This window comes from Hyaena hyaena, unplaced genomic scaffold (assembly GCF_003009895.1).
Source record: "Hyaena hyaena isolate Hyena2069 unplaced genomic scaffold, ASM300989v1 scaffold_134, whole genome shotgun sequence".
In the NCBI taxonomy this organism is placed as follows: domain Eukaryota; kingdom Metazoa; phylum Chordata; class Mammalia; order Carnivora; family Hyaenidae; genus Hyaena; species Hyaena hyaena.
The window spans coordinates 1,248,834-1,276,784 of record NW_024080766.1 but is presented as its reverse complement, the minus strand read 5'-3'; the positions used below and the strand labels follow the sequence as shown (position 1 = coordinate 1,276,784).

Here is a 27,951-nt window from a genome sequence, read left to right as displayed (position 1 = left end):
CGAGCCCCGAGTGAGCAAGCTCAGGAGCGTGGGCGCAGGGCTGGGGGTCAGGACCCCTGGCACCACACACGCAGGTGGACTCGTCACGCCCACCACGGGACGTCCACAGGCAGGCGGCCGCCTCCACCTCCCCGCCTTCCCTGGGCCCTGGCCCCCGATCGGCACTAACACCTCTCATGCCAGGGGTCACTTCCAGATGAGGCCACATCTGGCAAAAGGGGAGGCCCTTTCCTTCCATGTCTTTCTGCCACAGAGAACTCTTTCCAGAACCCCGGGCTGACTTCCCTCCCATCACAGTGAGCAGACTGCATGGCAGGTGCGGGCCCTCACCCCCCCCTCCCCGCCGCTGCCGCCTGTCCTGGGTGTGGGCGGCGGGGCCTGGCCGCTCACAGCAACACACCAAACACAGCAGAAGCCTCAGGCCACACACTGCTGTTCCACCGCAGGACTGAGGTCATTAGTCCCCAAGTCCTCGCGGGATCGAATCCCGGCCTCAGCCGCGTAAGCCACCTTGGGAGCCGGTGTTCCCCCCGCGGACCCTCCAGAGGATCCCCGCCCCGGCTGCCGGCTCGTGGCCTCACAGGGGACCCTAAGCCCAGGCCCCACGTGGGCTTCGTCCAGATTGCCGGCCCACGGGAGGTCTGGGAGAAGTCTCAGGGTGGTTTCCTAGGACAACTGATAACTCGCTGCGCTCCGGAAGTCACAGGGCAGGAGGGGTGGGGCGACTGGCCCGGGCGGGTCAGGGTCCATCCGCACGCAGGGCGCACGGACAGGCAGACCAGGGCGGGGGTGGGGGGGTGCATTTCCTCGTCGCTCCTCTGAGACACACGTGCGGGGAGCCTGCTTCTCCCCGGGGCCGGGGCTGGCCGGGGAGGAGCCTCGGGGCCCCGGGGGCCTGTGCTCTGGGCCCGGGGCTCACAGACCCTGTGTGTCTCAGGCCCGGCCCCGAGCGCAGCCGTGATGGAGGTCTTCTCCACAATATGATTCTGGTTATTGTCTGGACCCTCCCGAATTCTCAGAGGTGGGGCAACGGATTAAACCATGGGAAAGTCGTTGAGTGCGTTCAATTCTTTTTATACGTCAGCATGCTGGCAGGCACTACTGAAGAATATTTTTCCAGTGAGGTGCTTGTGAAAAACAGTTCTGAGCACCATAAAATCCACTGGGTTCAGAAGAGACGGCCGTCGTTCCGGGAGAGCTCGCTCCGGAATCAGAAGAGACACAGGAAGGAGCACCCGGCCGACAAAGGCACCCTCAGCCCCGCCTTCCGCTTGCTTGACGCCCGTCCGGGGCGCGCAGGTGCGTGGGGGGTTGAACAGCCGGGACCAGGCAGGTTCCCTCTCGTTCTCGTGGCTGTTTCTGGTGGGGTGTGGAAGGACAGGTACCGGGTCTTCCGGAAGAGCTGAGCCAAGGGAGGTGGCTCTCTGTCGGCCTCCCCCCACGGCCCCTATGCCCCGTCTCCTCCGGCCGCCACGGGCTGGCCACGCGGGGTCCTGGCAGACGCCCAGGGGACACCCAGCCCCGCGAGGACTGAGGCGGGAGCACCGTGGACTCGAAGGAGGAAGGTGTGGCCGAGGCCGCCAGCTGGGCCGGCCCTGACCGAGGACCCTGCAGCCCCTCCTGACGGGCGCCCAGCCATGGGGTTCGGGGTCCTGACAGCAAGGGTTATACATCCCTGTTTCTCAAACTCCCCCCCCAGGTCACTTCGGGGGGGGAGGGGCAGGAGCCCACGGCCCGGCTCTCGCAGCTGGGTGGCACACGGGGCCCGAGCGTGTCCTGGCGGTGACGGCAGGAGTCGTGTGCGTCGTTCTAGCAAACCCCGCACGGTCCTGGGAAAGGGGTCCTGAGAGCAGAATGTGATCCCGTGGCAGGAAGTCACATCCTGTTACGCAGCAAAACATCACTTCAAGAGTGAGTGTCACGTGGAGAAGATCACACGTGGGGGCGCGGGCTGGCTCAGGCGCTGGAGCGCCCGTCAGCCGACGGTAAGACAAACCGGGTGAAAACCAGGAAGCAGGGCTCGCCGACTGCGCACTTGGGGAGAAGGGCTATTGTTCTAGGCCTGACGGCCCCGGGGACAGACGGACACGCCGCTGCCTCTTACCTGCACCCAAACGCCCTGAGCTTGCTCCACAGCAGACAGGATAGGGACGCGGGTGGGACTGGCCCCAAGTCGCATGATCCTTGAAACCGGTTGATGGGCACCTGCTTGCTCTCCATTCTAGTCCTCTTTAGCTTTGTGGATGCCTGGAATTTTCCGTGAGGAATAGATTTAAAATGTGGGGTTGAAAGAGGAGAGTAGGGTGTCCGTGCCCTACGAGCTGATTCTCTGGGTTAAGAGTGGAAGTGATGCGCGAGAGTCTGGCACCCATAGGTCCACACCCGCCCCTGCGTGTGCAGCTCCACCCACCACGTCCCCCGCAGCCTGGTCCTCTCCCGCCGCGGATGTGGGAGAGTCCACGCATCTCAGTGACAGGGTCTGGAGCCCGTGGAAGTGGGAGCAGGTCCGGCGTGGCCGGGCTCCATCCTCAGCCCTCTGGGAGCCAGGCTGGGCACGCGCGGAGGGCAGCCCGGGCCCCGGACCCCCACCGGCCAGGCCTTCCCACACCTGCCCGCCATGCTTCCCCGCCTGTGGCGCCGCTGCCGAGAGGCCCCCGCGATGTCACCGGTTGAGGACAAGGGACGGTGACGCTGCAGCCCGCCGTCCCAAGGGCCCAGCACTTGCCGTCTGGGCGTGTGGCCTGTGCCACCTGGACCCCCGAAGACCGTGACCCATGGGGAGAGGCCGCCCAAGGGCAACATCAGACCTAAGCAAGCAGATCAGCGGCAAGCACACAAAACCGGAAGAGGAGACTGAGAGGCAGCGAGGCCAGGAAGATGTCGGTTCCCCGTTGAGCCCGTGCCTGAAGCGCCGGCCGATAGAGGCGGCTCACTCGCTCCCTGACAGCGCGGCGCCTGCCTGCCTTCCAGAACTCACCGTATGGAACCGGGCTGCTGGGGCCCACAGAGAAACCCTGAAAACGTTATTGGGTTGAGCACCGCACGCTGTTTCTGGGCTGCTTATGAGGACATTGTCCCCGTACAATTCGCGGTGCTGGTTTCCGTGGCCTTTGGCTGCAGACGGCCGCAGGCGGCTGCAGGGCCCCCGTGGGCATCTCTGTCTTACGGTGGCTGCAAAGAGAAATCTGGGCAAGAAGCACAGTCTCAAAGTACCAATTCAATGTGTTTTGAAAGTTTTACGCATAGAAATTTCCCAGTGTTCACGATGTTTCAGTCCCCCCGCCGGCCCCCAGTGCCACAGAAACTAGGAATTAAAGAGAAGACCAGCAGCCTTTTCTCAATGTTGCGGAAGACGCTCACCTGAACTGTGAAGGTCGGAAGACCCAAAATGAGACGCCGCCTCTTCCAGCCGGGCCCAGGGCCGACGGGGGAAGGCTCCTGGTGTTTGCAGAGGCCCCGTCCTGACCAGTATGACGGCCACCCTCTCTCTCCCCTCCCCCTCCCAACAAGGCATAACAAGGGCACCAAGTCCCAGTGTGTGGTGGGGGTGGGGGAGACGGAGTGAGCCGGGGCCCCGTGGGCACCATCTCAAGTCTGCCCCCTCGGCACCGTGCCCAAGGGTGTGAGCTGGGGTCCAACCAGGCTGTGAGCCTCCTGCTCCGGGGGCCGGGACCCCGATCAGGACTCCGCAGATTCAGGGGCCCTGTGAGTCGACTTCCCTTCCAGCATTCTGCTGTACCAGGACCAGACACCACACAGCTTCTTTGCAGGTAGCAGGACAGCCCTGCTGGGAGGGGGTCTGAGCCTTGGCTATGATAGGGGTCCCGGGCACTGGACAGGCCCCAGCCCTGATAGGCATGCCAAGAAGGGAGGCGGGTCTACAGCTGAGCTGGTCCCTGATTGTGGAGGGAGCGGCCCACCCAGCCCTGGGCCGCCCCCGCACCCCAGGCTCTGGGAGCGACGTCAGAAGATACCACCTGTGTGCGCAGGCTCTCAAACATGGTGGCGACCCCGTCAGCGGGCTGGGACTGGAAGAGCATGCAAGCCCTGGGCGGCGGCTGCGCTCGGGCCGTCGGGAGCCCCTGGCACCCACAGCACGGCTGGCCCCACGGGCACAACGCACGCTCTCAGGACGCCAGGCTGTGGGGCCGAGGCTCTGAAGAAGCATGTCCAGCAGGGTGACCCCACGGCCAGACTAGCCCCGACTGCTGGCCCAGCCGCCGCGCGTGGTTCTGGTGGGCGCACAAGTGTGGCGCACAAGTGTGTTGTTCTGGTGGCGCAGCAAGCCGCCCCACACGCGCACGCGCCAGCAGCACGCCCAGAGCGGGTCAGGTGACCACCTCCGCGGACGTGTGTCAGGCACAAGGACCCCCGGGGTCCAGGGAGATGCCGGGAGGAAGTACATGGAGAAGGAAACCTCATTTCCAGAAGGACTGACGTCATCACCGCGTAACCTCACTCCATTGGTTGTCACGGAAAACACCAGTGGAATCTGCGCAGAGAACCCTGGCCACAGACTACCTCTGGTCACGTTTACAAGCTTCCTGTTCTTTTCTAACGTACAGAAACCCAGCAGGCTTGGGGCGCCCGGGTGGCTCCGTCGGTTGAGCTCTGACTTCGGCTCAGGTCATGGTTCACAGTTCGTGGGTTCGGGCCCCACGTCAGGCTCTGTGCTGACAGCTTGGAGCCTGGAGCTGCTTCGGAGTCTGTGTCTCCCTCTCTCTCTGCCCCTCCCCCACTTGCGCGCGCTCTCTCTCTCTCTCTCTCTGTCTCTCAAAAATAAATAAATGTAAAGAAAAAAGAAAGAGAAGAAAGTGAAAGAAGGCCAGCAGGCTCTCTGACCCGCGCCGCTGCTCCAGGCGTCCGCTGTCTCGGGCCCCGCTCCCCACCACGCGGTTTTACTTAACAAAATAAAATATTTCTGTTAAGTCAAATGTACCCTCAACAATAGGAAATGTTGTCATTTAATACTGAATCATTAAAATTAGATACAATAATAATACATATTATGTCATATTATTATTTACTATTAATGTTATGATATTAAATATTCTGTTCTTCCTAAACTACAAGAAATAAGATTTTGATAGATCCAGGCCACAGTGGAATTTCCCTGGTTCTTGCTGCTTTGGTCTGCTAGTTTAAACTGCAGCCTACTATCTCATCATTATTTTTCTGTAAATCCTTCAAACCTGTCAAAACAGCCCTCCCTCCCCCACGCTCACTGTGGCCCCTGTCACCAGCGGCCGGTGCAGTGGCTACTTAGTGTCCCCGACTCCCAGGCCGACAGACACCCCCGACCGAGCAACCGGCTGCCATACTGTGTGGACACTTGGTCCTTCGGAGAGGCCCCAGGGCGGGAGGGGAGGCACCAGAAACGCTCATAAATAGGAAATATTCATGGGTAAGTTCAGCGATTTTCTTGAAAACATTACTTCTCATGAGCATGGCAGCCGTGAAAGGGCACGTAGTCTAGTTCCTGCCTTTCGTGGCCTGTATATTGTATATTTTGCCCTTAGGTTAGATTTTCTCTTTAAGATAGTGCTTCTTTCTAGGTACTTTCTCTGTATTGAAAGTTATATTGTAATGTATAATTATGTAATAACACACAATTTGAATTTATAATTATGTGACTTATCATTATAGCACAACCACATAATAATATACAATTATATTATAATATGATTAAAAGAGTAACCGCAGCAGTCAGATAGGAGAGGTCGAGCTGCCGTAACAAACAGTTCCAGCACACAGTGGCTGAATCGTGGCTGATTGTGGCTCTCAGTGTGCCCACCCAGGTCAGCACGCCATCCCATCCACGGAGCCTGGAGGAGCCTCGGCCAGCTCAGGTGCCACCGTCTGCCACAGCAGGTGGAAGGGAGCAGGAACGGGGGTGGGGGGGGCGAGCCAGAGACAGTCATGGGGTCCGGTGCCCTCAGGCAGCAGGCAAGGCACCCATCCCGAGCATGGCACCAAGGGGCCGCCAGCGCCAGCTCCCCACCGCCCAGCACCAACCCCCCGCAGTCCTTGGCCAGAGGCAAGATGGAGCAGGCCGGGAACAAGGAAAATCAGAGAGATCAAGCCAGGAGAGCCCACCGTGCCTCCCACGACCACACAGCCTTTTGCTGAAACCTCATGAGAGTCAGAGGTCAGAGAACGCGGTCACAGGGTTCTGCAGTCTCACAGCCAGTTGAGCAGGAGTGGACGTCAGGGAGGTCCACGGAAGGCCAGCGGCACCGGGAGAGAAGGTGTTTGGTCCCCGGAAGTGAGGGCAGGAAGCAGTACTCACCGCTGAGTCTGCAATTGTGCAGCAACAGATAACCCACACAGGTGTGCACTGGTGCATTTAGTGAGCTCCACCAGATTACCAGCACAGGTGTGCACTCTCGCATTTAGTGAGCTCCACTGGTTTACCAGCACAGGTGTGCACTGGTGCATTTAGTGAGCTCCACCAGATTACCAGCACAGGTGTGCAACCTCGCATTTAGTGAGCTCCTTTGTCTGCACAGTCATTCACTCCATTGATTGCTGGTCTGCCTCTCTCTGAGGACATGTGTGCTCCCCAGGCAGATGCCTTTCTTTCTTCTGTCCGCCGGTGCACCCCCAAAGTCCCAGGGGACACCTGGACATGGAAGGCGCTCCGTTAGTACCTCCCACATGAACAGATTCCCCCACGCAAGAACTCTCCTGAGGCCTCTTCTCTGCTCGGCTCTCCTCCTGTGAAGAATGTCACCCACACGCCCTCATTTATTCAACACTCATAAGCCTCTACTGTGTGTTTAATGTGCACTGACTATTTACATTAAGCCCCCAACACCTCGGAAGCACTCATTCTAGTGCAGGAGGAAGGGGATGAGGGCAAAGAAATAAAGCGAGGTTACAGCCTGTCCGATGGCAATAAAATAAAGGAAACAAACAGGAGCAGATTGGGGCTCACTGTCCACACAGCTGCACGAGACTCGGGGGGCGGGGGATGGATTGGGGCTCACTGTCCACACAGCTTCACCAGACTCGGGGGGCAGGGGATGGATTGGGGCTCACTGTCCACACAGCTGCACCAGACTCGGGGGGACAGTTTGGGGCTCACTGTCAACACAGCTGTGCCATACTCAGGTGGGGGGAAGGGACCCAAGAGGCCTTGAGAAGTTAGGGACAAAGAGTGCAACACCATCCTTCCCGATGGACACACGTGGGGTCCCCCCTGGACCTGCCGGCGGTGGTGAGGTCACTCTAAAGAAACAAACCCAGCCTTCCCAGACTCCTGTTATGTTGTGTCCCCTCAAAAGTCCTACTTCACAGCTTTAACCCCCAGTACCCAGGACGCGCCCTCGTTTGGAAACAAGGTGATCGTGGGTGCGATCAGGATGTGATTGTGCCAGAGTGAGTGGCCGTAACCCTAAATGAAGGAGTCCCTGTGGAAACGGGAACTTTGGACACAGGCACCAGGCCCCGCCCCGGGAGCGCGCCGTGTGAACCTGAAGACAGAGATCCGAGTAGGGGGTCGGGAGCCCCCAGATGGCCAGCAGCCAGCAGAGGCTGTACAGATGCCTGGGACAGGGTCTGCCTCACAGCCTCCAGGGGACCCGCCTGCCCACGGCTCGGCCGTGGACGTGTCCCCTCCAGACCTGAGAGAGACCCCGGGGCCGTGGCTCTTTGTCAGGCCCCTGTGAGGGGCTCCCCTGAGCCCCGTGCTGGGGGTCAGGCCTCCCAGAGGGGACAGCTGTGACTTCTGGCTGAGCGTGGTGACCACAAGTCCTTGCCAAGAGCTTTCGTGTCGCGGGCCCGAAGAGTGCCTCTTTCCGCCGTTGTTGCACAGAAAATGAAAAGGTTGCTAAATGTATAAGTGGCTTTGACTGAGTCATTGATCTGGATACTTTTAAAGTAAAACAGTAAGTATTTCTGTCACACTTTGAAGTCGGGCTCTGTGGCTCCCACTTTTCCCTCGGGGTTATTTTATAGCCATTAAGAATGTGTTCCTTTTATCTGGGGCCTTCAATTAATTGAATTTCAAAAATACTCTGAAATGGCTTTTTTTAATATAAAAATCAGGTGCCTCTTGGAGGACATCCCTGTAGGATTTGCTGCCACAGTAATTAAAAGCCTGTGCGTCACACCGGTCACCGCTTGGCCTCCGCCAGCTGCACTGAGTCTACGGCGGGATTTGTGAGGCTCCCTGGATGCCGGGGAGGCGGCGAGGACGCGGTCTGCTTTCTTTAGGTGGCCAGCAACTCTCCCGGCCACCCTCGAAGGGGACGCACCGTGCCCACAGGACGGCGAAAAGCAAGGCAGGTCAGGGCCCCCCGCTGCACACCAGGAAGGCTGACCGGCCAGGGTTGGTAAAGGCCCCTAACTGCAAGGGCTCCGACTCGGGGCGCTGCTTGACGGAGTCCGCACAGACCTCCCCAGACCCAGGCTGCAAGGTGAGGCTCAGGGTCAGGGTCAGGGTCAGCGTCAGGGTGCGGGTCCGGGGAGGAGAGCAGGAGAGGCCAGCAGCCCAGTCTCAATGGCATCTCAGCCCCAGAGCAGCCTCTGGGAGAGCCGGGTGGCCCGGGTGCGGCCGGCTCCCCACACCTCTCCCTCACCTGCTGAGCGGCCTGGGCAAATGCCACATGGCACCTCATCACCTCCACTCGTGAAGGTACAATTTGTGTGCGATTGCTGAGCAGTGCACGTGAACACGGCGGTCCAGAAGGGAGCCTTCCTCTGCGGGGAACACGGGCTTTACTGCTGGAAGTTCCAGCCGATGGGGCCACCCCCGCCCCAAGCTCGTGCACATAGGACCCAGCCTTAAGTTTCTTCTCCATTCGGAAGATGTTTTTTCCACTCTTCCGTCAAGGACTCAGACATGACGTTCAGACCGCAGCGTCTGCGGTCCCCTCTTTCTAAGGTTTACGGTAACTCCCTCTGGTGTGGCTGCCGCGACTGCAGCCCGCAGCAGGTAAACATTTCACATTGAACCACACAGACTGCAGACAGTGTCTGAATTAATAGCCTCTCACTTTTAATAATAGAAACCTCCCTAAAATCTGCTGGTGCGTTTCAGTGTCGCAGACGTGACACCGTGTTTCTGAAATGAGGAGAAAGAAAAACTTTCCAGCGGCTGCTCCCCGGGCCTCCTTCCAAGCCCACGAGGGTGCAGGGGGCAGGAAAGGAGGCTGTTCCCGGGGCACTGTTCCCGGGGGACGAGGCAGCGGAGCTTCGTCCGCTCCGATCGCCCCGCGTAGCGGCCTCAGGCACCTCTGTCCCGGGGCCAGGTCGCTGTCCCTGACCCTGGCACCACGCTGCTTTGAAAAAGAAACCACTCAGACTTTGTGCTTTAAATAATTCAGTTGGGTCCCGCACTAGGGCCAGGGACGGGGAGGGAGAACACCGGCCTGCACCCCAGGCCAACCAGGAACAGGCCTCAGCTCCTCCGGGAACCTTCCAGAGATGGACGACGTCGCTCTGCACTGTCCAGCCCCAGGATCGGGCCCCACACTGCTCTGCGGCTCAGTCTGGCCACAGAGCCATTAGAAGGCCAGGCCCTTCTAAGGACAAGGGCATCTTTGGGACCCCACGCCCAGGTGTGCCAGGTGATCCCTCAGAGGCCGTCCTCGCCCGGGCTGTAAACAGGAGCGGCTGTGGCCTCCCCTCCCCCACCTGGGCAGAAGCCTCTTGCCCCTCACGGGTCCCCAGGGAGGGGGTCCGTGGCTGCAGGCCCCTGGGTGCCGGCAGGCAGCAGGCCGCATCGGGCCAGCCCCACGTTCTCCACCAGATGCCTCTGCATGTCGCTGCAACGTCCAGGCTGGGAGGGGGTGCGCAGCAGGGCCAGGCCCCGGGGGCACGGAGACGGGCTTGGATTGCACCCGGGCAGCCCTGCCAGCAGCACGAACAAAAGACGATTGAGAGACAATGAATCCACCAGGGAGCAAGTCCCGACCACAGGGACCAGAGGTGGGGGCCGGGGTGGGCACAGCCCCTGGCCTCGGCCCTGTGCAGGGAGAGCCGGGGGCTGCCCTCGGCCGGCCTGGGGGGCCGCTGCCCTTCAGAGGTGGCTGCGGCTGCGGACCGGCTCTCTGTGTGGAGCAGTCAGTCCCATGCCAAAGACGGACTTTCCCTGCCAGGCTCCCTGGGCAAGACCTGGAGCATTTCCACCGTTTCCGCAGAGCGCGGGCGGGAGCGCGGCCCAGCGTCCTGGGAGCCAGGGGCCGCGGAGGCCACTTGGCCGGGGAGCTGGGCAAGGCCAGGCCTGGCAGCGTCCAAGCGACGGGACTCAAAGGTGGGCTTTCAGGGAGCCTAGTGAAGGGAGGGCCTGCCCCCCAGAGAAGGACGGGGGAACTGCTGGGCCCGCCTTCCAGGGAAGTGCCGCTTCCGGGGACGCGGGTGCCCTTCCGGCTGTGGACACTCCAGAGGCCACCCGCTGCCCTGAGCTCCACGGACTGGGCCCTGGCGCTTCTCAGAGGTCCGCTGCCTGCCACCGGCTGCCGCCACAGGGCCAGAGAGAATGCAATCTGCGTCTATCTCCGGATCAAGGCTGTAAACACAAACAGCCCGCTTATCTGTAGCCACGCGAAGAATCTAAGTCCCGGGAGGCTCTGCTGGGAGCCTGGCTTGTCCCCAGTGGCCTCCGGGCCCTGCCAACACCCTCCTGTGGCAAGAGGGAGGAGGAAGCTCCCGGCTGGACAGCGGCCGCCCCTCCCTCTGCGCCCTGCCTCCACTTCCTTCCGGCTAGAACCAAACAAGGCCCCCGCCTTACCCTGGAGGATGTTTCCAGAAGCCCCTACAAACAGGGCGCCCCTCTTACAACCCCCTTCAATCAGCCCAGGGTCGGAAAGGGTGTCTGCAGGCCCCGAGCGCATCTGAGGCCCCCTCCGCGTTTCCAGAGCAGACCCAGGCAGCAAGGCCGTGTCCTTCCCGCAGCTCCCAGCGGCGGGGCCGGGGAGCCAGGACGGCTGGCTCTCCTGCCCCGTGGGGGAAACAGAGGCACGCAAGAGCCCTGGAGACAAACACCACCCAGCAGGCCGTGTGGAAGCAGGCGAGCGGGCATCGTCTTCCAGCCGTTGCACGGAGCTTGGAAGGGAAAACGGGGAAGGACAGCAAATAACTTTTCCAGACATTATCCAAGTCAACAAACGTCGAACGTCATTCTAAGGCCACAGATCCGAGGGGAACGACTTCATTCTTCGAAACAATGGGGAGGTGGGGTGCAGGGCAAGAGGCCCCTCTGGCTGAGGGGCCCGGGGCCCACCCAGACTGACTTCCCTCCTGGACTCAGGTCTTGGGAGCCACTGGCTTTCCAGGCGGAGGTGTGTCCCAGGCGGGAGACGCGGCCCAGCAGCAGTGCAAGCCAGCCTTTGGAAAGCTACCAGGTCAGGCCACCCAGTCCTGAGCAGATGGCAGGTGCTGGCCCCCAAGCAGTTACTGTCCCCTTTGTACAGCCACCCCCGCCCCCAGGCCCTAGCACCAACCCCCACAGCAGAGTGGGCAGGAGCCGCCCTCACAGAGGCCCCGCCGCCGGCTCCCCGCGCGCGAAGGGGCGATGCTGTGGGCGGGCGTGTGGGGAACGGAGCCCGGGCCTGAGCGCTCCCTGCGCGCAGCCGAGCCCTCCGCCAGCCGTGCGGGGCGCGGGGACGCCGTGGACGCAGGACTCAGGAGGACTGGGGCGAGGAACCAGCGAGGCGGGCTCGGGCGCGGTGCTCTGGCCCCAGACAGCGGGGCGCGGGGGGGGGGGGCGGCCGAACAGCCCCTGAAGGGTTTGGCAGATGAAAGCGGCCTGCCTTCCTGCTGCCCCGTGGCGGCTGCGTCGTCTTCCCCGAGCCCGGCGTCCCTGCCCCCACCCCAGGGCGCCCCCCGTGCCCGCTCCTGCGCCCCACGCACCCGGGGCGCGGGCCAGGCGGAGGGGAAAGTTGGCAAGCGCGCGGCGCCCGCGGGGGGAAAGCGTTAATGGGCGGCCGGGTGGGAGCAGCGCGCTCGCTCGCCCACGTCACGGCGGTGCGGGCTCGGCTGACGACCGCGGCGCCTGGGGACGCCGGCGCGCTCCGCTCGCCAGGTGCTCCGCCTGGAAATGTCTCCATTAGTTGTCGCCTGCTCCCCGCCGGAGCGCGCGCGCCGAGCGGCCGCGCAGAGCCCTCGCGGGCGGCCGGTAGCGGCCCGGCGCCACCGCAGGTAGGCAAGGTCCCCGCGCCCGCCCCCGCCCCGGGCTCCGAGACCCCTCCCCCCTTCCGGAGAGGCGGAGGCTCCGCGCGGCCGCCGAGGGGCGCGGGCGGCGGCGACTGCGGCGACTCCCCGGTGCGTCCCGGGCTGCACGCTGCTCCCCGCGGCCCCGGCGCCCGAGCGGCGCGGGCGGGCGCGCCCCCAGCGCAGGTAGGGAGTGGGCTTGGCTGCACAAACTTTGCGGGGATCGCTCCTGCGCCCGAGGGCACAAAGTTTGCCGCCGGCCGCTGTGGTCTCCAGAGGCCGCCGCGTTCGCTGCAAGTTGCGGAAATGGGGTGCGGGGGCGGCGCGGGGCGCGGGGGCCAACGCGGGGCAGCAGCCGGGCCTGCCCCGGGACGCCCCGACCAGGCGCCTTTCCCGCTCGGGCGGCGCCCTGCGGGCGGGCGGCGGGGGCGCGGCGGGAGAGCCGGAGCGAGCCGGCGGGAATGGAGGCGCTTCGGGAGCAGGATTCAACGCGCCTGCCTGCAGCTCGCCCGCCTGACTTCGCCCGAGACCTGGAGGGCCGGCCGCGAAGGAGTGACCTGCCGACCTCGGCGCCACCGACATCCAGAACGCCTTGCAGCCCCACACCCCGCCCGGCTGTCCGCGGGCAGTGGGCGGGCACCGGCGCCCCAGGGCTGGCCTCCGCCCTCTGCCCGAGGTCAACTTCCTGGGGCCGGAGAGAGCTCCCGGAGGCTCTCGGCGCGGAGAACGGGGTGGCCTCGGGGGACGACTCCGGGACCCGCCCGGGATCGCCTGGCCTCAGCCGGCCTCGGAGCGAGGCCCCGCGGGGAGCGGGCGGGGGGGGGGCGTTAGGGCGCGGCCTATCTCCCAGAGGCCCTCCGCGGCCTACAGAACCCCACCCCACCCCCGGCAAAGAGGGCGACCCGTAGGCCTCTAACGTTTGGTGCTAACCACCCGCAGGCCCCCTCGGCTGGGCTCCTTCCGCACTCAACAGGCTAGTGGGGGCGCCTCACCCAAGCTGAGCTGCTGCCCGGCCCCTGGGGAACCTCTCAGGGGTGCACTCAGAACCGAGGGTCCCTCGAGGGACCAGGGTTGGCATGCGCCCCTGTGCGGAAGCATTTAGCTGATGGTACCTGAGATGCTGACACTCCCATTCTATCTGCTCCCGGAGGGAAACCCCGGGGCCTCAGCTCAAGGCTCGGCCTTGCGGGAAAGGGCACTCGGAGAGTTATTCCGGCATTTTCTATGGGGCAAAGATAACCCAGAAAGTATGTCGGTTCCGGGAGGCCGGCCTCAGCCAGGGCGCAGGGTGTCAGAGACATGCGGGAGTGTGCTCCAGACTGGAGACAGGCCTGGCTGGCCCAGCATCCAGGATTCGGCAGCAGGGCCTGGGTGAGCCGTGGCCAGGTCGCCAGGCTCCTCAAAGCAGCACCGAGCTTCCCCACGCAGGCGGCCGTGCGGGCGCAGCAGGCCTGGAGCGGGGAGGAAGCGGAGGAAGCAGCGGCTTCGCAAGGTAGTAGGTGAGCTTGATTCCTGGGTTAGGAGCCAGGGTTGCCCAGGAGAACCGGGCTAGCGGGTGGGGACTGGGGGCGTCTCTTTATGCACTCAGGCTGGAAAGAGAAACGTTGCAGTGATGGTCCAAGGAAGGCCTTGGCCCCCCTGCCCCCAGAGGCCCCAGCTGGTGGGCTGTGCCCTCCCGGGCTCTGAAGGTGGATGCTCGCGTGTTCTGGGGGTGCCGTTCCCGCGAGCTCCGGCCCGGGGAAGGAAAGGCAGGGCGCAGGCCTGGGGTGCGGCGCTGCGAGCCAGAGCCTGGGCCGCAGAGCGGCGGGGCCCTGGCCGCGGCTGCCCTCCCCGCCGGCCGCGCGCTCCCCACCGCGGGGGTCGGGCCCTGGGGGGGGGGGGAGGTGCCGAACGCATCCTCCCCGAGCCGCGGCCACTCTCCGCTCCGCCCCTCCCTCACCCAAACCTCGTTACCGGGAGAGAGCGGGCTGTTTGTAAACAATAAATAATGGAAAGTGGGAGGACGTTCAGAAAAGCCTCCGCGGAAGCCGGGGAAACTGAAAGGAATTGGGGGGAGGGAGGATGGGGGAGGGGAGGAGCGGAGGAGGGGGGGGCGACGGGGAGATTCATTTCTGCCCGAGAAGCCCCGGTGGCTAGTTTCTTATTATTTACAGGAAGGTGATATTAGCAATTCAGGTGAGAAAGAAATAAACACGGCCGCCACGAGATCAATACAGAATTCAGAAACAATTATTAATGTCATTTGACTCGTGTTCTTTATATATCTCTCCCGGCTACAGACGCTTAAACTGTCTGAATAATTTGCATGGAGCGGCTATTCATTATTTCCGATGATTTTCCTTCGCAAGCAGCTCGGACGTGGCCGGCTGTGGTTCAGCGCGATCGGAGAGCTCGTATTTTCATCTGTAAATTAAAGCAATTACGCAGCAGATATTATATGATGCGCACTGTGGTCTCCAGATAGTCATCAATCACCTTCAACCGAGCTGTCAGAGCGGGCAGATTTCGTTTCTGGGAGGCAGGTTTGCAGCTGGGGAGAGGGGAGAACGTCATCATTAATTAGAGGGTGACCCTGGGGCGATTCACAGGTCTGAACCCAGGAATCTTTCGAGCAAGTCTGCACAGCGCCGCCGAGCACAGCTCCCCTCCCGGCCGACCGCGGGGGGCCGAGGGGGCCGAGAGCGCCGGGCGCGAGCCAGTGGGGGGCCCTGGAGGGCGGCGGCATAAAAGGCGGGGGGCCAGTTCGGGTTGCCGGGCGCCCCTTTGCAGCCTGCGTGCTGGCTGGCCTCCGCTTGGTATTTGGGCACCGTCCCAGAACCGGGACCAGAGGGAAAGTCCTGCGGTGGGCGCAGGGGCGTCCCCCCGCCCCCGACTGCCCCGAACGCCCCGGCTGAGAGCTATGCAAGACGGGCAGGGAAAGGCATCCCAGCGCTTCCCTGCCCCCCCCCACCCCCCGCACCTAACCCCGAGGGTCGCCGGGCGGAACCAGCACAGCGCGAGGGGCCCCGGAGCCTTGCGGCCGAAACCGGCTTCTCCGAGCGCGCAGGGGGGTCTGGCAGGGCCGGGTTCAGCCGCGTGGGGCAGGGGGCGGCCGGCGGAAAGGGCAGAAGAGGAAAGGGAGGGCCTTTCGCCGCGCAGGACTCACAGGACCCGCGGGGGCGGGGGGCGGAGGGGGGCGTTCCCAGGGGACCGAGGGCGGACAGTCGGAGAGCCGCGCAGCAGTTGGGCCTCCGAGGCCTGGAGGGGGCGGCTCCGGGGAAGGCCCCAGGCCCCGCACACTGGGAGCGTGTCGTCCGTGCTCCGGCCGCGGACACTGGCAGCCGCGTCTGGTTCCGGAACCCCGCCCCGGAGCCGGGTTCGAACCCGCGGGGGGCGGAGCAGGTGGCCGGTGACACAGCGGTCGGGGCGCGCGGCCCGGCTAATTTTAACTGTTGATTACATCTCGGTGCAGACGCACTCGTGTGTCCCTTCACGTGTCTCATTTGTAATTGAGACTAATGATTACAGTGGGGCGGGCAGGAGCAGGTGCTCATTAATTAATTTCTAATTAAAAGTGCTTCCCCTCCTCGGTGACTAAGGAGAAACGGCATTCGTGGGGGCGGTATTGACTCCGCGGATGAAATCCATTTGTCAGAGCCCGTTGGCCCCGCGGCCTGCGCGCCCCCAGCCCCGCGGCCCGACGCCGGGGCGACCCCCAGGCCGCGGCCCAGCCGAGCTGCGCCGCGTGGCTGACGTCACGGCCCCGCCGCTTAAAGCCGGGCACGTCTGACTTGTGGGTTCGCGCGACTCGGTGGTTGTTTTTTTTTTTTTCATTTTTTGCAAAATATGTATTTGCGTCGCCGCTGCGAGGCCGCTTGGTCCCAGAGCCCCCTCGAGGCTCGGGAATGTGCGGCTGAACGGCTCGGTGCGGCCGCCGCGGCTCACACTCCTCCCGGGTCAGAAAAGTTTGCGGGGCGCGTGCACGAATTAACCCGCTCTTCCGCTTCGCCCTCCCAGCGCCTAGGAGCCGGCGCCCCCGGAGCAGCGGCCGCGCCACGCCGGCCGCCGCGCGCAGGACCCCGCCGGCCGCGCCCGCCGCCCCCGCCATGTCCTACCCGCAGTTTGGATACCCCTATTCCTCCGCACCCCAGGTAAGGGGGGCCGCGACGGTGCGGGGAACGCGGCCGCACGCGCTGGATGGGCGGCGGCGGGCGACCCGGTGTCGCTTCCCGGAGAGCAGGGCCCGGGCCTTGCGCTTCTGGCACCGAGCCCCGGGGAGGGCAGGGGCGCTGAGAGATACGACGTGCGGGCCCCCCTTTTCTCCGGCCTTCTCTGGCCCTCACCATGACCCCAGGAGAGACGTGGCACAGGAGGGCGTGCGCGGCCCTGGGAACCCCCTACACACACCCCCAGGGTGCGCGTGAAAACTCGGGACCTGGGGGGGCTGGGGCCCCAGGGGCTGCAGGAGGCCTGGCCGAGCGGGCTCCTGGCGGGAGGAGGCGCGCGCGGACGGCACCACCCCGGGGCAGTGGGGCGGCGTCCCCTGGGCGAGGCGCCCGCCCCTCCTCGCGGCCTCTCTCTCCCCCAGTTCCTGATGACCACCAACTCCCTGAGCACGTGCTGCGAGTCCGGCGGCCGCACGCTGGCCGACTCGGGGCCCGCCGCCCCGGCCCAGGCGCCCGTCTACTGCCCGGTCTACGAGAGCCGGCTGCTGGCCACCGCGCGCCACGAGCTCAGCTCGGCGGCGGCGCTCGGCGTGTACGGGGGCGCGTACGGCGGCTCGCAGGGCTACGGCAACTACGTGACCTACGGCTCCGAGGCGTCCGCCTTCTACTCGCTGGTAAGGGGAGGGGATTATCTGAAACCGTCCTCCGCCCCGCCCCGCCCCGCCCCTGCCCCCGATTTGCCCGGCCCACCTCCCTGGACGCCCGAGGCCGGGCGCGAGTGCCCTGGACCCCGCGCCGCAGGGGGTGCGTCCTCGACTTTGCGCCTCCCAGCCCGGCTCCTCGAACACGGCCAGCCGCCGGGGTTGGGGTTCTGCCCAGACGGATCTCCGGTTCCGTGCCCGCCCCATATCCGGGACCCCCCCCCGCCCCCGCTGAGCTCCCCCTCCCCCTCCCCCGGTCTCCCCCTTCCCCCTCCCGGTCCCGCACCACGCCCCTCCTCTCCTCCCCTCCCCCTCCTCGGCTCCCCCTAGCTCCTCCCTAGTTTTCTCCTTTCCCCCCTGCGGTCCCCTTCTCTGGTCCGCGTCACCTCCTCCCTTCTGCCGTCCCCCAGCCCCCACCTGTCTTCTCCGCCCCCGTCTCCCTACAGCCTCGTTCTCTCTACTCCCCGACCTCCCCGCCCCCCCTCTGCTCGTCCTCTCTTCCCATCCTGGGCCCAAGAAAGAGTTCGGGGCTGGGGGTGCCTCTGAAGCTGCCCCGGGGTCTGTGCAAAGCGTGCAGAAGCCAGGGGGCCTGGGGGGCGGGGGTTGAGCTGGGTCGCCTCCTGGAAGCTGCGACCCCAGGCGCGTGGGATCCTACAGAACGGCTTCGACTCCAAGGACGCGCCGGGATCTGCGCATGCGGGCCTCGCGCCTGCTGCGGCCGCCGCCTACTACCCCTACGAGCCGGCGCTGGGCCAGTACCCCTACGACAGGTGAGGGACCAAGGACGGAGCCCCTCCTCACGGCCCCCCGCGGGCCCTGCGCTCCGTTCAGTCATCAAACTGCGCACCACCCGCAGCCCCACTCCGTCTGTGAAAGGTTGGAAGGGACGTTTTTCGGGTCAGGTTTCCGCTGACCTTGCCTTAGTCCGAGCCCCGCCCCCTTGGCAAGCCTTGACCTACAGGGGTTAAAATGCGTCCTCAGCCCCTCCGCACCCACTCCCTCTGCTGTCTGGACCCCCAAAGCCCTCGCTGCGGTTCTGGGGGCCGTCAGGTCTCGCTGCCCAGGCTTCAGACGGCTCCCCCCCCACCCCACCCAAGAGCCCAGCCCATTTTCCCTTTGGTGGGAACTAGAAGGGAGTCTAGTCTGCTCACCCAGAGACGCATGGCCCATCTTGGGGAGAGCAGGGTGACAATTATAAATTTAACTGCAGAAAGTCCACATAGGCCATCTGGACGCTTTCTCCCCATGGACACTAATGACCATTCCTGCCCACGGCCGTTATGTAGCTGGGGTCACACTTCTGTGATGTGCTTTCCTGGTTTAGAGGTCAAAAGGCTGGGAGAGGGGCCCGTAAAGGAACTCGAAGAAATGGATGTCGATGTTCGGTGACAGAGGCCTGGCCAGGCCCTGAGTCCGCACTCCACTCTGGCTAGGAAGGAGCCCAGGCTCCCTGAAAGTCTAATCAAATACAAACATCTTGGGCCACAAAAGGCTGTGCCTCTGGGCAGCGGCGAGGGTCGAGGCGCCTGGGTTTGATCCAGGTCTTACCGTAAACGCACTCCCACGACGGGGACCGAAAGCCTGCGTGGGCCTGGCGGGCGCGCGCGGCGCAGGGGTGGCGGCCCGCGTCCCACCGGCCAGCCTGTCTGCAGGTACGGGACCATGGACAGCGGCACGCGGCGCAAGAACGCCACGCGCGAGACCACGAGCACGCTCAAGGCCTGGCTGAACGAGCACCGCAAGAACCCGTACCCCACGAAGGGCGAGAAGATCATGCTGGCCATCATCACCAAGATGACCCTCACGCAGGTCTCCACCTGGTTCGCCAACGCGCGCCGGCGCCTCAAGAAGGAGAACAAGATGACGTGGCCCCCGAGGAACAAATGCGCGGATGAGAAGCGACCCTACGCGGAGGGCGAGGAGGAAGAAGGGGGCGAAGAGGAAGCCAGGGAGGAGCCCCTCAAGAGCACCAAGAATGAAGGTGGGTGGAGGCTGGCAATGCTAAGGCTGGCCAGGGACTCCCTGTGGCTTCTTCTTGGGTTCTAGGACCTCTCGACATTGAACCTGGGGTGGGGAGGGGTAGTAAAAGCGAACACTCAGCGCCTGGGCAACAAATGAAAGAGCTGGCCATGGGGGCCTGCTGGGGTAACCGGGAACAGGCCTAAAGAAATCCAAATTAACCTTTAAAACAACAGACACACCCGCCCTCCCCTCCCCCTCTCCCCTTGATCCGAGGAAGAAAGGCTGTGGGTGTTTCTCCTGGCTCAGGGGGTGGGGCCCATAACCACAGTCGCAGAGCCAGAAAGGAGGAGTGGGGTCCGGAGTAGCGCCCTCTTCTCTTCCTGCACCCGCCCCTCTTTCTATCCCGCGCAGAGTCGGTGGGCAAGGAGGAGAAGGACCTAGAGCTCACCGACTTGGAGGATTTCGACCCGCTGGAGGCGGAGCCCCCCGAGTGCGAGCTGAAGCCGCCTTTCCAGCCCCTGGACGGCGGTCTGGAGCGCATCCCCGCCGCGCCTGACGGTCCAAGCGCCCAGGGAAAGGAGGCCTCGGGCACCCTCCGGATGCCCCTGGCCGCCGGCGGCGCGGCCACCCTGGACCCGGACCTGGAGAGGGCCAGAAGCTGCCTCCGGAGCGCGGCGTCTGGGCCCGAGCAGCAGCCCGGCGCTGGGGGCGGCGCGCAGGCGTGCGAGGCCAAGCTGGGCTTCGCGCCGGCCGGGGCCCTGGCGGGCGTCGAGGCCAAGCCGCGCATCTGGTCGCTGGCTCACACGGCCACCGCGGCCGCCACGGCCCTGAGCCAGACTGAGTTCCCCTCCTGCATGCTCAAGCGCCAAGGCTCCGCTGCCCCTGCGGCCGCTTCCCTGGCTCCTGCGTCGTCCTCGCCTGCGGCGCCGGCCCCCACCGGTGCCCTGGACAGGCACCAGGACTCCCCGGTAACCAGTCTCAGAAACTGGGTGGACGGGGTCTTTCATGACCCTATCCTCAGGCACAGCACTTTGAACCAGGCCTGGGCCACCGCCAAGGGCGCTCTCCTGGACCCGGGGCCGCTGGGACGCTCTCTGGGCACGGGCGCCAACGTGCTGACGACGCCCCTGGCGCGCGCCTTCCCGCCCAGCGCCCCGCACGACGCCCCAGCCGCGGGCTCCGCCAAGGAGCTGCTGGCCGCGCCCAAGGCGGGGGGCAAGCCCTTTTGCGCCTAGCGGCCCGCCCCGTGCCCGGGAGCCGAGGGCCGCCTGCGGCCTGCTGCCGCAGACTCCTCGTCTACCGAGTTTCCAAAGCTGGACGAAAGCGCGTCAGAGTTCAGGCGGCCGCCCCCCCCCGCCCCCCCCCCGGCCACGGACGAGCCCCCCGACCCCGCCTGGACCTGCGCTGGCCCAGGCCACGCCCGAACTCCGCTCCGGGACCGGCCGGACAGGGCTGCCCTCAGAGCCGAAGGGGGCCGCCCTGAAGCATAAAGTTTACGTCCCAAAGTTTACACGGATCGGACATTTCCGTCCTGACGCTTTGTTTTGCCGTCTCCTCGGGGTCTGAGGCGTGCGGTGCTCCTTCCGAAGACCCCCGGCCTGCTGACCCTCTGAGTTGTCCTCAGCACACCTTCCACAACAGCACTTCCACCTCGTTTACACTGTTGCACACTCGTAACTCGATAAAATTACGTTTTTTTACATGTATGTTCACACCAATAATTGCCTGCTTCAGAGGCTGATATAACAAAACCAATAAACCGAGTGATGGTGTTTGCATTGCAAAATGGACACGTTTCACGCCCCGGTGGGTGAGGTCTGCGCGGAGGAGGGCTGTGGCCCCAGGGCCGAGTGGGCGGCGGTCTCTGCCCTTTCCCGAGGCCTAGACGCAAGGCCAAGCCCCTTTTAAAGGAACGTTACACACACCTTCAGGATTTTCGGAGTCTGTGGAGAAGCGGGTGAGAGGCCCTCCCCCACTACCACAATTTTGAGAAAATTGAGAGGTTTCCCTTGCAAGCTTAGAATAACTTTTAAACTTTCTAACTTCCCTGGAACCATGGGAGCGGGGGGCGGGGGCGCGGACTGCGTTCCTACCGCCTCTCAGCTCGCGTCCCCGCCCCCCCTCCGTCCGGGACCCGCCGCCTCGCACCCGCGTCCGCGCAGGGAGAGCCCAGGGCCGCGTCCCCGGGGGGCCGGGGTGCGGGGAGCGCTCAGCTGGCGGCGGGTGGAAGGCGGGGCTGGGGGTGGGGGCGTGCCCCGCCCCGCCCGGGTTCCACCCGCTTCCACCCCTGGGTCCGCGCTTCCCCCCGGCCCCCCCCCCCCCCGGCTCCCCGCAGGAGCCCGGCCCGCACCTCCGAGCTGAGGAAGCTCGCGGGGCTCTCCCTTCGGTGGCGCGGGGCCCGCGCGGGCCCCTGGAGGGCGGCGGGCGAGCGCTGCGCCCTGTGCCCTCGGGGTCGCCCTCACCGGCCCGCGCTCGGCCCCGGGCCCTGCCGGGCCAGGTTGCATTCCCGGGCGCCCTGGGGAAGGACGGATCGGCAAGTCGGCGAAGCTGCCAGGGGGCGGGGGCCGGCAGCCTGGGGGCGGGCGGGGGGGGGGGCACGCGAGGCGGGGCCTCTCCCTGCGAGGGTTGGGACTGGGCAGGGGTCCCCGTGGGGTCCCGAGCCCCCGGGGAGCCGCCCCGGGCGGGCCTGGTGTCCGGGGGCCCGAGTGTCGGGGCGAGCTGGCCGCGGGAGACGCGAGGCGCGCGCAGCCAGAGGCCGGTCTCGGGGTCCTCGCCCGTACCCCTCAGCGCTGGGCCGCGGCCCCCGAGCGACCGCACCTCGAACCCCAGCCCTTGAGTGAAGGGGGCAGCCCGGGACCCCGGGTGGCCGAGCGGGCGCCGAGCCCCAGGCCTGTCCGGCCGCGCGGTAATTGGATTGTATCCGCCCGCGCGCTGTCACCGTATTGACTTTGGCTCTCTTGGATGATATTATCGAGACTCGGAAGCTCGCCGCTGATGTGCCTGTCAAAAGGCTGCGGCGGGAGCCCCCGGCCTGGCGAGCGAGCATCAGCCAAGATAATTTGAAGTGAAATTTTCATTTTGACAGTAAACCCCTCAATTTCTAAAGGCTCCGCGCTCCGAGAGCTCGCTGGCAGGGGGAGGCTTTGCAGAAAGCCCACGTCTTAGACTGAAAAGGGCAAAAGAACTCGAATTAGTTGTAATAGATAAAAGGGCAAAAATAAAGAGTCAAGGGTACTTGACAGTAATAGCGAAAGTGGAGTCTCGAGGGAGACGCGCTGTGCGCGGCTGGGGCGCCAGGAATTTTAATGCGGCCTAGGGCGGCTGCCCCCGCGCCCCCAGCCCAGCCCCAGACAAAGCCAGGCATTTTCAGCAAAAATGAGGCTTCGCTGACGCAGGCGGTGCGGCCAGCAGGATAGGGGCTGGGGGGCCCGTGGCCTGGGCCCTTGGCACGGTGGCGGGGGCCTCGGGGACACGGCTGGGTCTGGAGCCCCTCCTTCCCGCCTCCCGCCTCCCCCCGCAGCCAGCCCAGGGCCCAGAGGGCTCCCGCCGCCGTTGAGACCTCACACTCTGGGCAGGGTCTGTGGGGCAGGAAGCCGGACCTGTCCCTGCAGACTCGAGGTCAGAATCCTGCATTGCAGGAGCCCCCAGATTTGGCGGTGCTGACTGGGAGAGATTTATTTGATTCGTCTTCAAAACTGTGTGAAATAAAGACATCAGGTGGGGCCGAGGTCTTCGGCCACGTCCCCCAGGGGCTGTCACTTAGACCTCCCCCTTACCTTTGGGGAGAATACTCTGGAAGGCTGGCCGTAGGCACCCTTACCCACCCTCTGGCCTGTGTGCACCCGGGTGGGGGTCGGGAGGGAGATCCCCTCGGCGAGTCAGGGGGCAGGGGACAGGATGCAAGGAGTGGGGAGGGGAGGGTGGCGACCGGACCTGGATTCTAAGAGTCGGCGCTTAAGGGAAAGGTCGCGGTTGGGGGGCGGGGGCCCCACTTCTCTCCCGGGGAAGCTGTCAGGGAAGGGGCACTGGGGACCCGCGCTCTCAGCCATTCAGGCGTGGCCAATTCAAACACACCAAGGAAGGGATGCTAAATTAACGGCGCTCTTTACATAGAGCCCAAATAAAACTGTAATCAGCGGCGCGTTACTTTTCATTAAGCGAGTCTGACAGCAGCATATCCAGACCCGACAGGGAAACGGTGCGGGGGAAATATACGGCTCCAGGCCGGCCCAGTCTCAGATAATTCCTTAAGCTCCATTAACAACTCTTAGCCGCAGGAAATGGGCTCCCGGAAAACGTCTCCAAATCTAAAAGCTTTATCGACCCTCAAACTGCCGCTGATGCCTCCATTTCTTTCTTTTTTCTCCCTCTCTGCCCCCCCCCCCCGCTTCTTTTAACTTAAGGGAGACACGTCCAGCAAGGTAATAGAGTTTGACATGACACCTTCTTAACTAGAGAGAGAGGCAGGGACACCAGTCCTTAAATGATATTTAAAAGGCAACCAATTAAGATTTAAAGCGGTGGCCTCCTCTGGAGACTGTGCCTGATTCGTGCCACCCGCCTTCCCTCCGCGCCCGCCCCCTGCCCGCCTCCCCGGCTCTCGCGCCTCAGCCCTACCCACTGCGGGTTCTCCTCTCCATGCTCTGTCCACATCTCTCTCTCTCTCTCTCTCTCTCTCTCATAAAACAAGAGACAGAAACAAGATCTTCCAAAGCTCCAGGACTTTCAAGTGGAAAGATGCTTGGGACCCCCTGTCTCCTAAGGCAGATAATCGCGGATTAAGGGAACCTGAGCCTGGCTGCCCCTGCAGACGTCTGGCTGGCCACGTGGTGTCCCCGGCGCCCAGACGAGGCCTCTCTCGTGGGGTGTGGGCGCCCAGGCTGCAGACCCGTGAGGTCAGCCTTGCTCATGGCGGTCAGGCCTTCCAGTGAAGGGACAGCCCAGATTGGAGCGGGCAGCCGTCGGTACCAGGGGAGCCGCTGTGACGTGCCTCCTTCCAGCTGGTACAATTGAGGCAGAGGGAGTCCCCGCCCCTCCGCACTCTCCGCCCGGGTGCCAGGAAGATGCGGTCCCCTCCCTCACAGTGACAGTGACACCGGCCAGGGTATTTGTCCCCTTGGTGCCAGTAAGCCAAAGAATCTGGAAAGCCCCTCAGCCAGGATCACGTGGTGGGAAGGCGGTGAAGCCCAGGGAAGGAAACGTCATGACCTTTCCATCTGACCCTGTCTCAGGCCCTGTGGGGAGAGTGGGGCCTGGAGGAGGAGAAGGCAGGGGAGGAGGGTGGGGAGGAGCCTGCAGGGAAGCGGGAGCAGAAAGGGGGAGGGACGACTGCCTTCCAGCATGCCTGGCGTCGGCTCCATGAAACTGAAAAAATTGCCCTTTCCCTGGAGGACTGTGGCCCAGGGGTGAAGAGTTTATCTGCAGTCCCAGGACCAGCCCGGCCCCTGCGCGCTGGGTGAGCCCCAAGAGGCGGCGCCCCCGCTTTGCTGCTGGGGTGCAGTGGGTGGGCACCACCTGGAAGGCCCTGGGGCGGGGCTGTAAGAGGCGGGCAGGCAGCTCACCGGCGGAGGGGGGGGGGAGGTCTTCCCTCCCCCGGGGCCCCCTCCCCCAGGGCCTGCTGCCACTTCCAAGGAAGTGTGACCACGAAGGCTGGAGTTCCGGACCAGAAGCCCCACCTGGTAAGAGCCTTGATGAACTGAGCCCCCGAGTGCCCAAAACAGGAATTAGAGCGAGAAGGGGCTTTTGCAAGCTTGGCATGAACCGTGGCCCACGTGGGGTGGCTAATACCACTCTTTCCAGCAAGCCGGCTGTGACTCTGTGTCCCTTACGGGGATGTGGTCATCCCGCGCAGAGCCCCAGAGGAGCCGAATGTCTGCAGGTCCGACCGCTCCCGGCGTGGGTGCGGGCCAGACTGAGCGGGGCTGCCGGTGCGGTTTAGGGACTGTAATCTTGCAGGGAAATAGCCATGATGGGCGTAGAACAGGGGCATGGGGGGTCACCAGGCTAGCACCCCCTGCCTTTGCTCCTCAAGGTGCTGCGTTACTTTGAAAGCACAACCCTTATGTTCTTCCAGTCAAGCCTGGTGGGGTCCCGCGCACAACACTCGTGCGGGGCGTCGGCGGGCCTGGCCAGGGGCGGCTGAGGGAGCAGGTTATGTCCCCATTAGCCCCTGCCCTGCAGGAACGACGCCCCCCACCCCCACCACCAGCCTGGCGCCGGCCTTTGTGACAGATGGGGCGAGAGGACGGAGAGCATTGACGGTGCAGGGAGGGGCCGGTCCAGAGCCCAGGGCGCCAGGAGGGACAGGACGCTTTTACCCAGGGGCGTGGGCGAAGGAGGAGGCGGCAGCAACGCCAGGGGCGCGGGTCAGGGAGAGCGTAGGGCGGCAGCGAGCAGGGTGGCTTCAGGCCCCTGCTGCAGCCCCTGCGCAGGAAGTCCCCAGTTCCCAGGGCAGGGCCGGGAGGCAGTGGTGGGTGCAGGCGGGCGGGTGCAGGCGGGCAGTGGAGGTGGGTGGGTGCAGGTGGGTGGGTGGACATAGGTGGGTGGGTGCAGGGGGGTGGGTGCAGGCAGGTGGGGGCTGTTTGCCAAAGTCTCTCAGGCCCACCTGACATGGGGCAGCCAAGGATGGAAGGCAAATATCCAATAATCCGCCAGGTTGCAGGCAGCAGAGACAAACCCCAGGACAAAGGAAATGTGGTTTTCATGTGACACTTTGACATTTGCTAGTGACCTATCTGGATGCAGCAGGAGGGAATCTTGTGTGAGGAAGACCCAGAGAGAAGCTCGTAAAATTGGGAGCATTTCTGGGAATAGCCCAGATGGTGCGTGTGAACACGCGGCTGCCGCGGGGCAGGAGAGGGGCACAGCAGTGTGGTCACGTCCCTGCCGGGCTTGGACTCGCGCCCCTCGGGCACCCTGGCTGGACCACGGTGACTGCCCTGGGGGACCCGCGGGTCAGGTGATGCTGCTCCACAGGAAACGCGGCTGTGGCGTCCCCGTGCAGGGGCAGGGAGGGGGGAGGGAGGGTCCCAGCGCCTTTGGCTGAGGAGCTGTCACTGAGAGCCTGCCTAGGAGGTGAGCAAGCCTGCTGCACCCGAAGAGGGCTGGGGGCTCGAGGAGAGACCCAGGAGCGGCCGGAGGAGGAGGAGGGAATGGAGCCGAGGGGCAGGGGGAGACGAAGCAGAGGAACAGGGCCCGGGGTCACGGGACAGCGGCCAGGCCGCCCCAGGCCCCCCGAGCCCTGCTCCCGCACACCAGAGGGCAATGCGCTGGGCACGCAGTTCCGCGGGGAAGCGATGGCTGGCCGGCCCCCTGGTCACAGGACCCCCACCCCAGGCCCCAGCCTGAGCTCGAAGTGCACCCCCCAGCTGAGCTGGAACCGAGGAGCGTGTCCCTGCCCCGTGGAGACGGCCCCAGCGCTCACAGTGGCCTCACGGGCGGGGAGCAGGGCCTCCCTGTCACACAAGTGACGCCCATGCACAATCAGCCCGCAAATGGGACCTTAATTAATGAATTTGATGATAGAGACTCTCTTTTCATGGAACATTAGCCCAAGTTCAAGATAATCAACCTGAACACAAACTCCAGCTTTACAACAACACTCGCCTGGGGCGAGAGCATAATTTACGTCCCACAAGTAGGTGGGCGAGCGGCCGGAGCGTGGGGGCTCACCTCCAGGCCCAGGACTGTCCGGGAGCAGGGGACAGGCCCTCCCGTGGCACGGTGCACACACATGCTGTCGTGGGCACCTCTCTGGGTCATCAGGGTCCACCGCGGGCGGCCCTGGGTTCAGCCCTGCTTCCGTTGCTCTGTGGGTATGTGGTGGACGCCCCCATCCGTCCCTGAGAACAGGGAGGTGGCCCCATCTCTGTGGACGGGTGGCCCTGACAGGTGGGGCGCTGAGGCCAGGCCGGGAGGTCACCGGGACTTAGGGGCCACAGCCGGCCCTTCCTGCCCGGCCCTTAGCAGTGAAAAGTAGTCATGTGTGTGGTGCTCACCTGTGTGGGACACTGCGGGCTGCAGGGGTCCGCGCCTGCGGATTGTTCCAGACTCTGTGGAGGGAGGGCTGCGGGGGTGGGGGCCGCCCCTGAGGGTTGCTCTCCAGACTCTGCAGGGGTGGGGGGAAGGTGTTCCACAGCAATTCTGAGGGAGGCAGGGGCCGCAGGGTCGCACAAGCCTGCACGTGGAGGGAGGGGTGGCGCCCTGCTCTCCTCCTTCCCTTCCTGCCCCAGGAGAGGCCGCCTCCCTCTGTGCAGCTCACTGTCACCTCACCCCGAGGCGGGGCTGGAAGTGAAAAGAGAGGAAAAACCGGTGAGTGTGGCCTCGCCAAGGGACACCGATGACCCCAGTGGGGCCCGGCCTGCGGGATCCGGCAACCCCGTGCCACTCGGCACTGCAGGGGTGAGGCGCTCACTGTGGGCATGGAGGGGACAGCGCCTTAGTGGCACACACTTCACCTCTCCTGTGTTTTCATTAGCACACGAGCCTAGAAAGTTCCATGGCAGGAGAGCACAGTTGCCAGGTGCAGAGACCACACAGGTGGCCAAGGGGGAGCCACATCTGGGGAGCAGGGCGTGTCCCCCAGGAAGGGGCCCCTGGCCCCTGGGGACAAAGTGGACGGCCGCCCCCCTCCCGGCCCTCACAGCCGGCCGTCCCCTCCCCCGCCCCGCCCCCACAGCAGGCTACTTGCCCTTATCTAGATTTCATTCCAGAACCTCTACTTCCCCCACCGCTGGTGGCCCAGGCGGCCGATGAGGGTGGATTATCAGCGTGTTTGCAACTTTTCACCCATTTCCAGCTCGGCGGCCGGCGCTGTGGGGAAGGCCCCCAGGAAGTGGTGGCCAGCAGGTTCCCGAGCCCCCAGCGCTCACCCCAGGGACACAAACCGTGTCGCTATTTTGGTTTTGTTCCCAAGCTTCTGGAAATCAGAGGTCACTCTTTCTAGTCCTCCGGTTCAAGGGCAGAACAGACGCCCACGCGGCGCACCA

At 64.5% G+C, this 27,951-nt stretch overlaps 1 protein-coding gene and 2 long non-coding RNA genes across 3 annotated transcripts; 2 read left to right on the top strand and 1 right to left on the bottom strand.

Annotated features, from left to right (window-relative positions):
- LOC120235636 lies at positions 1-20,750 on the top strand. Its single transcript, XR_005529472.1, has 3 exons — positions 1-10; positions 8,537-8,551; positions 20,344-20,750. It is a non-coding gene; the product is annotated as an uncharacterized LOC120235636 (long non-coding RNA).
- IRX4 (iroquois homeobox 4) lies at positions 11,358-20,740 on the top strand. The gene is made up of 6 exons (XM_039238039.1): positions 11,358-11,379; positions 16,153-16,286; positions 16,724-16,975; positions 17,660-17,772; positions 18,655-18,983; positions 19,376-20,740. The coding sequence occupies exons 1-6, from the start codon at positions 11,373-11,375 to the stop codon at positions 20,197-20,199; spliced, it is 1,659 nt and encodes a 552-aa protein (XP_039093970.1). The 5' UTR covers positions 11,358-11,372; the 3' UTR covers positions 20,200-20,740.
- Positions 14,395-27,922, bottom strand: LOC120235635. The gene is made up of 3 exons (XR_005529471.1): positions 27,835-27,922; positions 26,962-27,247; positions 14,395-14,686 (listed from the first exon to the last, which is right to left on the bottom strand). It is a non-coding gene; the product is annotated as an uncharacterized LOC120235635 (long non-coding RNA).
- Between the last annotated feature and the right edge of the window lie 29 nt (positions 27,923-27,951).